At 34.9% G+C, this 14845-nt stretch overlaps 1 protein-coding gene across 6 annotated transcripts in view; it reads right to left on the minus strand.

Moving 5' to 3' along the window:
- Positions 1 to 6271: 6271 nt before the first annotated feature.
- LOC142345763 (polypyrimidine tract-binding protein 1-like) overlaps positions 6272 to 14845 on the minus strand; it is a 54920-nt gene continuing 46346 nt past the window's right edge. For all 6 annotated transcript variants that reach the window (XM_075398079.1, XM_075398075.1, XM_075398078.1 and 3 more), the window contains 2 exons: positions 12370 to 12433; positions 6272 to 8629 (listed from right to left, as the gene is read on the minus strand). In XM_075398079.1, coding sequence (XP_075254194.1) covers positions 8405 to 8629; positions 12370 to 12433 — 289 coding nt within the window. In that variant the 3' untranslated portion in view covers positions 6272 to 8404. The remainder of the gene's footprint in view (positions 8630 to 12369; positions 12434 to 14845) is intronic.

Consider the following 14845-nt stretch of genomic DNA (forward strand, 5'->3'; position numbering starts at 1 on the left):
AGTTAATCTAAACCATTTTTTTATGCCGAACGCTCAGTTCCATTTTCACGTCGCCTAAAAGCAGTTGCAAATTGAATAACGGAGCCTAACTTGCTCTAAACAGATTCCACGAATACAAGAGCAACATTAAAATGAAAAAATTGCGGTTTGAGTCCGGCAAAAACTGGCAAAATTGAGATACACTGAACAGGTTGCAACGAGAGAACCCAAATATCCGCAACAGATTGACACCTATTTCGACAGCGGATAAAGTAAATTCTTTATTCTTAAATGTGGCTTTCGGAGTGCAAAAAACCGAAACGCGACTTTTCATTGACAGTAGCACAGTCGGCTTAGGTTGTAGCTAGCTTAACCTTAGTGAGGCCAGCCGCACATTAATAGGGCGTTTAAAGGGGCAGACAATTAATAATAATAATTTGTTCGTAGTGCCGTTATCACAAAATAGTAGCAAGAAAATGCATACATTGTGCAAATACAATCGATTACAATTCGATTACTATCTGGTTTGTTTTCGGGCGCCTCACGGAAGAGTTGTGCAATTTTAGTTGAAATAATGAAGAAAAAAATGTTTAAAAATGAGAAGTTATTCTATCTAGCAGAGGTTAACTATTGAAGAAACTGTGTATTTAGCAATCAAAAATTTGGCTCTAATGAGCATGAAAGAGTCTGTCTAGCAAGTCCTGGTTACCAATTATATAAAGATTCAAAAATGTATGGCAAAATTCTTTTATGTTTGCTTCTTTCATTGTTCTAACATCTTCAAAAAAATAGTTGTTATAATTCAATGCCATTTTTAGCATCTCAAGAACTCTACATTTCAATGAATTACTATCGAATCTTTGTCTGCTAATTTTTACATACAGTCCACGATTTCTCTTTTTTCATGATCTCATTAAGGTCCGAGTTCGCTGTTATGGTTGAAAAACTTCACTTAGCGTTTGCTTTTTTATTAGTTTTACTATTATTTTGAATATTTCAAAAGCATGTAACTCTGAGGCGCTGCTTATTAAATTTTGAACTCGTATTTGCTCGATTGACTCGTATTTACTTTTCCAGAATATTTAGTAGATCCGTAGATCAAAATTCCGTATTGTAATATTGGTTTGACATTTATTTTTAAAATTCTTAGAAGCTGTGTTCTTGTAAAAATAAGGCGTAATTTGTTAAAAAAGAACAAAATTTTAAAAGCTTCTCTTTGACCTAGTTAATATGATCTTTGAATTTCAACTGGTCGTCTAATATTAATCCTAGATACCTAAAAGCGCTGGTTTGTTCAATTTCTGCTCGATCAATTGTCGTTCTATGCTGGTTTAAATTGCGTCCTTTTCCAAACTCCAGTTGTTTTGTTTTTGTTGTGTTAATTGTCAATTTGTTTTTATGAAAACAGTTCACAACTGCGGCATCGTGTTTTTTTCCTACAGTCCCAATACTACCTTTGTTAGAAACAACTGTATCGTCAGCTTGAACTATAGTTTGGCTTTCTATTGATTTTAGAGTTGGAACTTCGTTTAGGTAAATAATGAAAAGCAGTGGACCGAGAATTGATCCTTGTGCGACTCCACATTTAACGCTTTTCTTTTCAGATTCAACTTTTCCTGTTTTAATATATTGAAATCGGTCTTTCAGATAGAATTCGAGCATTTTCAGTGCCGTTCCTCGCAGTCCGTAGTTTTCACACTTTTTCAGCAGTAGCTCATGATTCACTGTATCAAAAGCTTTTTTAAGATCAATAAAAGTGAATTTAGTTAAGTTTCTTTATTTATACCAGTTTGCTCTGATTTCTTCAGATAATGAAGCTATGGCGTCAACGGTACTTAATTTGCTTCGAAAAACAAATTGATTTTTTGAAAATGTGTTTTTGCTTAAAAACGTAATAAATTCTTTTATGTAATAATTTTTCAAACAGTTCGCCAATTGCTGGAAGAAGTCGAGATTGGTCTGTAGTTTGCGGGTTCGCTGCGATCCCCGCTTTTGAAAAAAGACATTTTTGCTATTTTCAGGCACTGTTGAAATAAGCCGTGCTTCAGACACTCATTATATAATGTTTAAAGTAGTGAACTAACTGCCCGGGAAAGACAATTTTGAGAAAAACGTACTTTATGTTGGAGCAGTCTAAACTAAACTTTGATGGAAGCAATCGCAGTGTGTCAATGATTTCGAAACTGGTTATTGGTAAACAGAACATTGTATTTGTGTAAATTTCGATTTCATATCTCTGCTTTGTATCAAACGTTTTTTCGTTTGATAGCTCTACTCCAATGTTTGCGAAAAAAAGTGTTAAAGGTTTCTGTTTTATACTATTTGTTTATTGTGGTGAGCCGGTAGCGTTCTGCCCGATGTTTCATTGGAGATTGAAGAAACTTCTTTTGCCATTGGCCGCTTCTTTTTCGATCTTATTTTGGTAACAATGCCTTAGTTTTTGTTTGATTAGATTTCTGACAAATTTGCATTGAGCCTTGTAATCATTTTGCAGAACATTATTATCTAGGTTTTGTAGACACAATTTTCTCAAGAACTTTTTTTGCCGCAGCACCTTTCACCTGGTTATCTATCCATGTGTTTTGTACTACAGTTGTAGTTGAATCTATTTTAGTAGACTTTCCCCTAGGGTATTAATCAAAATTTCATGCAGTGTTTCAGGAGCCTCATCGGGGGACCATTCACTGCCATTACAGGTTATTACTTTCAATTTGCCCATAAGATATTGTTGAGGTCTTCGACAAATTTATGGTTCTCTAATTTGACCCATTTTCTTGTAAACTTTTCGTGCCTGTTGGACGAGTTTTCCAGAGATTGTTCAAGTGTTAGTGTTACTATGTGATGGTCTGAAATGCCGGAATCCGTAGTGTGGACAGAAGACAAAGTGTTTAAAAAAACGCATCTAGTGTTGATTTCGTGCTCGAAGTTTCCCGAGTTGGTTCAACGTTTTCAACTATAGAGAGGTTCTTTCCTGCCAGCAAAGTGACTATTTTCTGGAAGTTTGCACCATTAACCAAAAAGTTAATGTTGAAGTCTCCGCATAGTATATGCTTACCTTCAGGATCAATTGGTAAGGTATCTAAGAAATTTTCTAGCCTTTGAAACTTCCCATTGTTTTGTTTTCTAGTTAGAATATATACACAAGTAATAATCAGAAAATGTTGCTTATCCGCTTTGATTTTTATTGTAAGAGCCTGCAGATTGTTGTGATCGCATCTTTTCACTTCAACAAAAACCAAATCGTTCACTACAAAAATTCCTACGCCACCCCTTTACCTTCTCTCACTACTGCATAGTTTTTGGTATTCTTTCAGTGAGAATTGTGACGTTTCGTAGTGGTTCTTAAGCCAAGCTTCTGTCAGGTAAAGGGCTATAGGTTTACATTTTAAAGTTTTTAAATGAATCTTTAGCAGCCCAAAGTTTTTCTGAAGGGAACGTATGTTCTGTAGAAAAATAGTTGCTTATTTAAAATCATCTGTCTGTCTAAATTTGGAGAATGTAAAAAAGAATTAACTTAATTACTGTAACTGAGCTTGATTTTGTTTTGCTGTAGTTTTCTCCCCTCCCTCTTTTTAAAAATAACCAAATTAGGTTTCCCTTTGGAAAAAAGAAAGCAAGTGTTTATTTGCGGATATCGCAAATAGACACTGCAAAAGCCGAGTTATTTGTCACATTCATTGCCTTTGTCAGTCATGTATTTCGCGGCTAGGCAAAGAACCGCCAGCGGAAATCGCAAGCAGAGAATAACAGCCTGAAAAATAAATAGTAAAAAAAACAGTTTTTGGATTCTGAATGTTTTAGAATAGAAAAAGAAAAAACACATCCCTAAGGGCTCCATTGAACATCTCTTCCGTCGTTGTGACGATAAGTATTACAAATTAAATCATAGCAGTCGAAGCAAACACAAAGAATTGAGTTTGGGCTCATACTTGTTTTTTTCATTTATTGCTATCGACAAATTGTTTTTTCTTGGGCGGAGACGTTATGTCATCCTCTCACCGCCTGTCCGGCTTTTCGTTGTTGCAGTTTTGTTTTTTTTTAGTCGCATTTACTCTACCAAGATCCTACAGTTCGTTGACTCTCATAAACTTTGGTTTGTTCGTTGGCTATACTGGCTTCTCTCTGTTGGGGGTTTGTTGATTTGGATGTTTTTCTATTGATGGGATGATTCTTTTTGAGGTGCCATCTTTTGGCATAGACGTTGTTTTTATCAAAATAAAAGAATTTACAGATTACCGACGGCACTTGCAACGCGTTTCCAGTGTTGCGCAGTATGTGGCAAGCTTTTATGTTCTCAAAGGGAACGTGAATTTTCAAAAAAAAACTTTGAAAAAGTTTCAAGGCTTCTGCGATCACATCGTTACATTTTCTCGCATCGAATGGGGTGTTTACGAAAATAATGGAATCCTTCCTTGTATAACGCTCTTCAGCGCGCAATCGGTCGTTCAAATTTTTTGTTACCTCCGATTGTTTTTGAGAAAAATTTTTTCCAACTCTGATACTATTGTATTTACCTCGTATTCTGTGTACTTTTTACTCACAAGACCTGAAGAGCCTGGGTTTCCACTTGCATCATCCATTGAATCCATCAAATGATGATAAAATGATAACAAATGCTGGACGAATTAACAGAGTAACGAGAATAGAGAATTTAATACAAAGTTCTTATGCTTTAAAGTTGTCAATATTAAGACACAGTTGCAGCGCAAAAAAAAATAGAACATCATTTTAGCTGAAGGTCAACAACAGCTTTCAACGTGAATATCGGGATTATACTTAACTCCATTCATGATTACTCTATTTAATAAGTTTATCACAACAAGTAAGCTAATTGGAGGGGTTATCCAAATGTAACTAATTCAAACTAGGCTTTTCTGCTTTCTCATCAACGTTGGTGATCCATATACTTAGTCTACAAGCACTCAATGAGAGTTACACAGAGACCTAATGCCCTCAGACTTCACCAGCTTATGAAAACTAACGAAATTGTTATACTTGCACGCCTGAAATTGAGTCGTTCAGTATAGCAACCAAAGGAGTAGTTTGCTTTTGATGTCCACATCAGCAAGTTTAAAATTAATTTGATCAGCAAGTAAAGTTTGGTGCAATACGAAGATTCACTTTCTAACGAGGGTAAACATACCCGGCAGGTTGCCGGAAAATAGCCGCCGTTGATTCCAATAAGCATGATTGGGATTGAACGAAAAGAATATATTGAAAAAAAAAAGATTTTTGTACAAAAATATTTTTTAAGTCCGATTTATTTTGATGGCATTTCGTAGTTGAACATACTTCTGTTTCTTAGAGAGCGGCTACAGGGGCTACTATCAACACTAATAAGCATTAGAGGTGGTAACTAAGACTTATAGGAACGACGTTCAAATAGCGGGCATCTAAAATTGGGCTTTATAGGTTTATCCCGTTTCTATTTCTGACTTCAATTTTTTATACCGACTCTGTTCATTTTGAATTGCTTTGCTTAGCAGCTGATGTTCAAATTCACTTTTAGCAGAATGAGAGAAGAGAGAAACTAGCCTAGAGAAGTCAAAAAGATTTCACGCAAAATGTCGAAAAAGCGGCAAAATGGTAAAGCGAAAAAAAGTTTGACGAAGTAAAAAAAACATAGCAGGACAAGTCCTGACGTACAATTCAAAGAATTTTCATTGACTAAACAGAAAAACTAGACTTAGAATGGACTATGAGTGAATTGAGAAAACCATTTTAAAAAAAATCAGATCAAAAAAATAAGAAAAACACAAAATCAATGTCAAAATGCCGCATGTGAACAAAAAAAACCACTAGCGAGAAATTAAAATTTAATTCAAATAAAAAAATTAGGCCTAGAATGAGCTGTGAATGGATTGGGGAAACCATTTAGAAAAAATCCGATCCAATAAATCGAAAAAACAGTAAAAATCAGAGAGAAATTGCCGCATGTGAACGAAAAACCACTACCGAGAAACCGAATTTTTGTTCAAACCCCCTTTTCTCACTCTACTTTAAAATTAGAGCGAAAAAAATTCACGCCGCAAAACCACTCGCTTTTTCGCTCCACTTCCTGTTTCGGCGTGACCAAAATCACTACTCCAATTTGACTTCAAAAATCATGAAAATGTGTGAACAGATCTTCAAAAAAAAAAAGACAGCGCCCCAATACAATTAAAATTCTTTGAATTGTAAAAAATACGAGCGCAATAATAGCCGGCTGAGAAGATGAGGGCGGCTATTAAAAAAAAGTCAAAGACTGTGTTTGAGAGCAGTTTGTAACAAATGCCCATCGCGGATCAGAAAATTTTCTGAACAGAAATTAAATTTAAATTATAACTAAATTACAATAATTTGAGTTTATTAGAACAATTTTCCATTAAAACTTTTAGCATTCACAAATAATGAAAAAGCGCCAATGGCTATCTGCCACTAACTGTTATCAACAACAGTTCTTCTAACGATAAATGCAACATCTAAATCAAGTACTCCCAAATCATGTGCTATTCATAGCTAACTTGGATATGTTAATTTAAAACGCCTTTCAGTTAATAAATGAACCATAACAGAACATTGTGACGTGCAACACAAATCAGGTTGAGCGCACTTGCTGTCATTATCATCATAAATAATAATTACAGATACGTTTATTTAGTAAACTATTACAATACATTACATTGCTTGCTTGCAGCTGATTGAACGGGTATCGCTAATTATATTAAAACTTCTCAACAGAGAAAAAATAGCAGCCGCTTTTGAGAAAAACAGGCAGCCGATTCATGTGTGAGGTTACAACTGAACTCGTGTAAAGTTATACACGCCAAAACTGAGAATATGCCAAATTAAGACTAGATTAAGAACAAGAGGCACTTAATGGTGGTCGAATTGAACAGATTGAGAGCGAAATTAGACATATCATAAATTATGGATTGAATGCACGATTTGCACCATTACGTAATTTTTATCACGAGGTCAAGGAAGCGAACGTTAAGCTAGCTGTTCGAGATAGCAAAACAGGCAAATGGGTTTGATGCGATACTTTAGAATTATGAAGAAAGTGAAAGGGGGAGGTGCTTCATAATTTAGGGTTGCAGAAAAGATTAAAGGGTAGACTTTTGTGTAAGTAGATATTTTATTGTTACTCGGAGGGAGTTAAAAATGGGTTGTTGTTTACATCTGAGAACTGGAAAATGGATTGACAAATGGTAACGGCAGCACAGCACACACTCCAAGTTCAATTGGGTAACCGACCATCATGATCTCGATAGGGCACAGCTAGGGTTGCTAAGACATGGACAAGAAGGAGCAAGTAAGATGACGCAGTACTCACACACACACACTCACAAGATAAAAGGAAGGAATGGATGAAGGTTGATATGAGGACAGGAGGATGAGAAATTAAGTGAAATTACAGTCGAGCATGATATCAGAGACAAAAAAGGAGACGAACAGGATAAAATTGCAGGGTGACTGCCGTTCACACGCTCATCGTGGTCAGGCATCACTCGTAAGCAAGACAGGGTTAGAAAGACACTGGTATTGTGACAAAGAGCAGGCATTCATTCTATTGACTGATCTAGAGCAGGCTTCAACTTCACAAAAAGATGAACAATAGCAATAACGTTCACATCGTCCAACACGGATGCTACCGTTACAATGTTCAAAATATATTTTAACAATTGATGCAGATTTAAGAATGTCAAAGCCTGGTAGATCCAGTGAACATTCAACAGTACAGCAGCTAAAGTTAAGATGGATTGATTTATGTTCACCGATAAAAATGGGTTCAGTTAGGAGCAAAAGGATAGCACAAATGAGAGATTTGAATGGGGAATATCAGTATTCCCATTGCTGTCTTCTTGTTTTATTAGCACATCGCAAGATAGCAATTCGATGCTGAAATCAAAAACTATTCCATCTATTGTTCGTTAGTGTTCAAATGTAGACTAATTAAGTTACAAACAATATCACCAAATTCTAAGATAGTACAAATTTAGTTAGCTAGATAATTTGCCCCGTCAATGACGGATTTTTTGCTAAATCTGGAGCAGCTAGGCGCCAAGCAAAACGATAAGGACTATATTGCAAAATAATTTCGCACCAATCGGAATTTCTGTACCAAAATAATAGTCCAGACCAAACTAACATCAAATGAAGCAATTAAATACTACAATTTGCAAAATATTAAAGAATTTTTTCAACAAAATTTATCGTACACGTTCTTCTTAATGCACCCAAAATGGTTTGAAACAAATTGTATAAAAATGCTATTATATTAGTTTAATTAAGATTATAATTTTAAGTTCGCTTTGTTAATGAATCTTTGCGGTGTAACATCAAGTTAACCATCCGCTTTTTCTCCTCATTAATTCTTGATATATTAAATAGTCATAGCTCAGTGCACGCGGACGGGTGACTGGGAAAGGGAGGCTGTGATGTTTCAAGCGTGTCCAAGTGCGACGTTGTATCCATCGGTGTTGTGTACCCCGTGGGAGGGTGACTCGATGGAAGGGGGTTGGTGGTGGTGGTGGTTAATCTGATTATGATGGTGCGGATGAGCATGGTGGTTTGCTGCAGCATTGGCAATCGAGGACATTCCCATCTGTGTCTTGCTAAATGACACTCGAAGGTGGTGATTCTCGCCAAGCTGGTAATTGTGCGCCTCCTGTTAAATATACAACATTATACACTCTTTAAAGAAAAATACCCAAAATACTGCTGTTCATATTTGCCTCAAGTTTCAGTTTTTGTTCCGACCCACTTGTGGGGGGAGGAACAATATACACTCAAATGGGTTTTTTTTGTTCAGACGATTTTGGCCGATTCATATATTCATCGTAGAGAGTTGAGACTGGCATCATTAGAAATCTCGTTTAGCGTAGAATATGGAAATTAAAAGATTTTTTTTATTTTCGTTTTTTACAGGGAGTTATCGAGATTTACACTTTTGAGAAAAGTAGAGTGAATTCCGTTGTTTTTATTCACATTTTTCAAAATTTTTCACCAAATTTTAGTCAATTTTGCTAAAACTTGTTAATATTATTAAAAACAAAAATATTGGTTTTACGGTTAAGGATAGAGAAGGCTCACCAATTTGTTTTATCCAAGTTTCACGGTTAATATGTCCACTAAACTTTTCGAATTTGAGACTTTTTTAAATCAAAAAAAGCTCCAAACAAGCTTTTGATTCCTACTTCAATTAAATTTGCAGGAAGTAGACACCTTACGTCTACTGCCACAATCTTTGAAAACTCCAAAAAAGACAACTGTACATTCGCTTCCTTTTGGAGTTTTCTCGAATAAAATTTTTGCCGGTTTTTCGAATAATAAACATTAAACAAAATGCGTATGATTTATTTGAGGTCTATTGAAATATTTCATTTGATAGTTTTGAGTTTAAATCAGGGCTAGGTTTGAACTCATCATGGATTTTTACAATCAATAATTATTCGGATTATATTAGGGCGCGGTCTTTTTCAATTTTTTTCGCAGTTTTTTTTGTTGATTACAAACAGGATTTTTTTTTCAAATCACGGCCCAATCAATGGCAGATTTCATTTACAACAAAAAAGGCCATAAGAAAAAATACAACAAAAAAGGCCATACAACAAAAAAGGCCATAAGAAAAAATAGTTTGTCTTCAGAGAAAAGCTCAGCTCATAGTTTTTATGGATTTGACAATGTATTTTTGTAAACTTCAAATGATTTTCGTTTTGGATTCATTTGTCATTCTTTTTGCAGCCTCGTGACTACGTTTAATTAATTAAAGATTCAATTGGTTTCCTAAAAAGCTGCAGGTGAGCCTATACAATGCCTTCAGTTGTTATCTAATTTATGAATCCATTTGTTTTAAGAGTGTTAATGATCTTTTGACATTTTTAATCTTATTTCTGTCCGCATTTAGCTTAGCCTCAAATTATACAGGGCAAAAGTTCTCGCAAGGTAAGGAAAAACATACTCATAGGAGTGGTTTTATATTCATGTTTTTGGCTTTCTTACTACAAAATTTCAAAAAAATTGTGAAAATTGCATATTTTTTTGTATGAGGTAGTTTTTTATCCCCTTTTCAACTAATCATATTAGGTATAGCTCAAATTGGCATAGAAAGAATGCGCAAAAAAATTTTATAGAATAATCTAATCGTGGATAGATGATAGTTTTAACGACTGCGAACCAGTTCTCTCCCAAAGACTATTGGATTTTTGTCTTTGCCTGTAATTGTGGTTCTTATCGTTTTCGTACAGCACATTACTGGCAATTAAAAACCATAATTGCTTCTATAGATGTTTTATTGAATCTATTTACTGAATTCAGACTAGAGCTAAAAGTTTTAAAGACTTTCAGTTAATTCTTAAAAATAATTTTGTACTTCCCAATTTTTGCATATTTTCCTGTATTTGGGGTTGTTATTTGATCTCTTTGCAACTTATCACGTTGAAGATTGTTCCAACTGGCATTGAAGGAGTGCGCAAAAGAACTTGTTTGAGGACTTCAGTGAATAGCCTATTGTTTTAACGGCTGCGCATACGTGCTGTCCTTAAAATTGATTAGGATTTTTTTGTTTTTGTCTCTAAATGTCGTTATTTTTGTTGTCCTTTGGCATGTTTTGTTGTCCTAAGGCCTTGATTGCTTGCACGATTGTTTAACTGAATTTATTTCCCGAATTTAGTTTATAGCTAACGGTTTTAAAGACTTTCAATTTATTTTTTTTAAAGAAAACATTTTTGTTATTCCCATTTTTTATGCTTGTCGTCAACAAGTAAATAAGTCAAATTATTGACAGAGCTCAATTTTCGGCTGCTCTAGACACTATTTTTTCGTGAATTTTTGATACTGGTCAATATTTGTGGTTCTTGTTGTTTTTTCCACAAAACTCCATTACCAAGAAGACCCAGTTAAAACCAAAGCAAATCATTTAATTGCTTTCGTAAATTTAAAGTCTTGAATGGTTTATAATTAAGTATAGATATAATGGCTTCAACACTGTGGTTTCGATAAATTGTTTGCGAAATTTTGAGTTCTGTCCGTATTTGCTGTTTTTGTCGTCCTATGATTTGGTCTCAATAATAACAAGCATAACTGGATTCCTGAGCAGTTGCAAATGGATCCGTCGTTGTGTTAAATTGAAAGCTTATGTTTTGTTTGAACCTTTAAAAATAGTTTATCAAAAATCTTGGATTTTTAAGCTAAGTTACTATTATATCATTTCTTTCAATTTTGGAGGTTGGTCTCTGTAACGAAAGGTCGCATCCTCTTTCGATTAAACGGAGATCCAATTTTTATAATAGTTTTTCTTTAAAAAAATGGTTTCTTGTCTTTGGTACTACGCATATTCAAAATAGTGTGATTTCTGGATATTTGCTTTTTGTTTCATCTCCATATTATCACACTAATGGGGTCCGATTGGCGTTAAGAAAGTGCTAACTTAACGGTTTTCAATATTCTCCGTGAAAAGTCTGTGGTTTTAACGGTTGCTGCACCGCGTTCTTGTTAAATTCAATTGTTTTTAGTTTCGTTTTTGCTGTTCGTTTTGCAGTCGTCCGACATATTACGGATAACGACAATTCTCAATTGCTTCCAATGACGTTTAAATTAGCCTTCCTAATGATCCGAGTTGATACAAAGTGGTTTTAATCAATTTGAAATTCGTTGCTTACGAAAAGAGAAACGTATTTTTGAACTTCGTCCTTTTTGCTCTTCTTTGTCGGCCTGTCACCGAGTCGCATTATTGAGAGGTCTTATATCCTATTCAATGAAGTACAGGCTGATTTGTTTAGATCGGGTTTTATCGGATTCCTTTTTCATTTTGTTGTTTTCTGTTCTGTTTTTTTAAATATAGTCAGCGAGTTTTGGTCGTAATTAATGTTTGCTATTTGTTTTTGTGTGTGTCTTGTCCAGTACTCTCATTGATGGCTAGTCTCATCGGCTCTCTAATCCAGCATATTATTTTTTCACTAAATTGTTGATAGATATGTGATTTTTGGACCTTTTCTTTCTCTTCGTCATTAAATCAAAACGTGAATGGGCGGGGTCGGAACATCATATGCGAACGCACATTACCGAGCCTCCTTGTTGTATTTCAATTTGTGTTCCAATTTTTTTCGTTCAGAATTAATAATGGGTAAAAACTTGACGCAAGGCCAACACAACTTCCGTTTATTGACATCAGTTATTAAGGCTGCAACTGTTCGCTCTTCATGAACTTTTCTTGCCCTTTTCACATCTTTCAGTACAAGACCAAAGGTTCTGGTCCAAAACGTAAATAAAACAAACAGTTGCCACAATTCAACGACCGTTTGTTCAGCAACAGCTTCTCATAAAACACATTCAGTTTCCATCGCCAGTGAACAAAGGTTTTGATAATTTAGTGATTGCTTTTCACGGAGTGAAATAAGTAGCACTAACAATTAAGCCAATGACAGCTTCCTCTCGACTTCGGCACTGGATAAGAGCCATCTTATGATCGTTCCTGAAACAAAAGAAGTTAAGACTTTCTAATAGTTAATCATTTAATAATAATAATGTCAACAGAAACAAAACCAATTTTGGCAGAATTGGACAGAGTTAAGCTTACCCTTCTTCTTCATCACTAATAAATGGGAAAAAATTAACATCAGACGCCATAACTGCATCACAAAATTCAGTTCTACCTTGAAAGGAAATTAGAAAGTGCCATATGAATGCGTGAAAGGGAATTATCAACTACATAGTTGATTTAAATTGAATTTTTTAGTTTTCAAAACATCTATTTGATTGTTAGAAGTAACTGTGGTCTATTATATTACATATACGTTCAGCTGCCTACAACTTTGGATCAGCAAAACATTACACAGAACCATCCCATTCCCGTAGAGTAGCGGCCAAAAATACTTCTGTGAACTTAAGTTAAAAACTCCACTGGGAGCGAAGACAAAAAGTAACATCCAAAAAATTATTTCACAAAACTTTCAGAATCCAACCAAAGACAAAGTGTTTAAAAAGAACAGAGTAAGGTTGGGCAAATGGCTCTCAAATGACCGGCGAGCGGTTGAATTTGTCGAGTAGCTAGCTACCATTTAGTGAGGCTAGCTTTAGCTTAATTGAAGTTGCGTGAGGTGAGCGTAGCGGGGGGGGGGGGCTTTGGCAGCAGGGGGCCGCGTTTGTGCGGCCTGAACGATGTACAGGAGGTGGGAATTTGGGGAGGGGCGGGGGGGTTTAAGGAGGAAGGGAGGTGGAGTGGGAGGAGAGGTTGGATTTTTTAGAGCAATTGATAACAATGAGAAAAACATAGCTGGCAGATTGCCAGAAAATAGCCGCAATAGTTTCATAGATCTGCAGTCTAAAAGACAGACCAAAAAATTAGTCTTTTCATTGAATGCTGAGATGTTATATTTTGATTAAGATCCTGTATTAGTTTCTGCTGCCTCTATTAGCTGCTCTCAAATAACCGTCATTTAGAGTGACACACAATAACTCGACCTCATCTCTTTGAATTAGAGAAAAATAAAACTCAATTTCAAAGTGAGGAAGTCATTTTTGAGAGTGAGGTTAGTCACGTGTGACCATAAAAAATCACGCAAAAAAAACAAAAAAAACTCGCTCCACTAAGAGCAAAAAATGACGTCACGCACGCATTTCAGTCGAAATTGCATGAACGAATGAACAAAAAGTGGTTGTGACGTCATATGGTTGTAACAGAAATCTTGACTACGAAAAAAAACATAGCCGAAAGAATTCTGGAAGCGACTTGAAGCATCAAAAATTCACAAAAAAACCGCAATTGCGGCAGAAGCCATTTTCTTATGTATTGAACCATTATCTCATTACCTCCCCAGGTCTGATAAAAAAATCGGTGAAACTTAAACCACTGACACCAAGAGAAACAAAATGCAGCAAAGTTTTATATTATTGGTAACTTTTGGTAGCGTTCAAAAAGTCCGAAAATGGGATGGTCAAAATATTGATAGGCTGAAAACCCTAACATGTCTATCAATTGCCACCAAATATTTCAAGATTCTAATATCAAAAAGATCGTGAAAGCAAACGGCAGATAATAATCTTAGGAACTAAATTAAATTTTTCAAAAAAGAACGCTCAAATTAAAAAATCAGAGAACACTACAATTAGATTTCTAATCACTGCAATTAGGACAAAAACAACACATACTTTTTCCTTGATGTATAAATTCTAGACAACATTTGATACTAATTCAAAAACTGAATTAATCAAAAAGACATAAGCAAGAGGATAATAACGAAAGGCAAAAATTCGTTAAAAAACGAAGGCTTGAAGTAAATTGCTTTGAAGAGTAATAAATAAAAACTTTGGAAAAGGTTTTCCAACAAACTCCCAGTACTTTCTTTTGTTGAATGAAATCAATTGCAAACCAAAGAAATGACGAAAATCTAAGAAAAAATTGAACATTCAAATTTTTAACAAACGAAAAAATCAGATTTACAAATATCAAAGTAGGTGCCCGGACAAAGCTAGAAAGATAAAAAACTACAATGTGAAGAATATGGACACAACGTAAGGAACACCGTAACAGAAAGAAGAATTATTGAGTTCAGAAAGTTGAAATCAAATTTAAAAAATCAAGAAAAACGAAGACATTTCATTGTTCAGCATTCGAGACATAGAAAAGACAACGAGTCATCCAATACAACGATCCATCCTCCTAAACAGAACAAAAAAGATTAAGCAGAATTCAAACATACGAAGCATTGGAAAATTTTGCAAACAAAATGTTCAATAAATTTTGAGACTGCATTTATGAAAAAAAACGTTTTTCAAAAACTTAACGCCAAATATGATTGAATTTTTATTAAAACGAAAAAGTCCCTCGTGTTGCACAAAAAGACTATTTCTAGTAATTAAAACCAAAATAAAAACAAAAAACGGA

This window comes from Convolutriloba macropyga, chromosome 9 (genome assembly GCF_964194025.1).
Source record: "Convolutriloba macropyga chromosome 9, txConMacr16.3, whole genome shotgun sequence".
Classification (NCBI taxonomy): Eukaryota; Metazoa; Xenacoelomorpha; order Acoela; family Convolutidae; genus Convolutriloba; species Convolutriloba macropyga.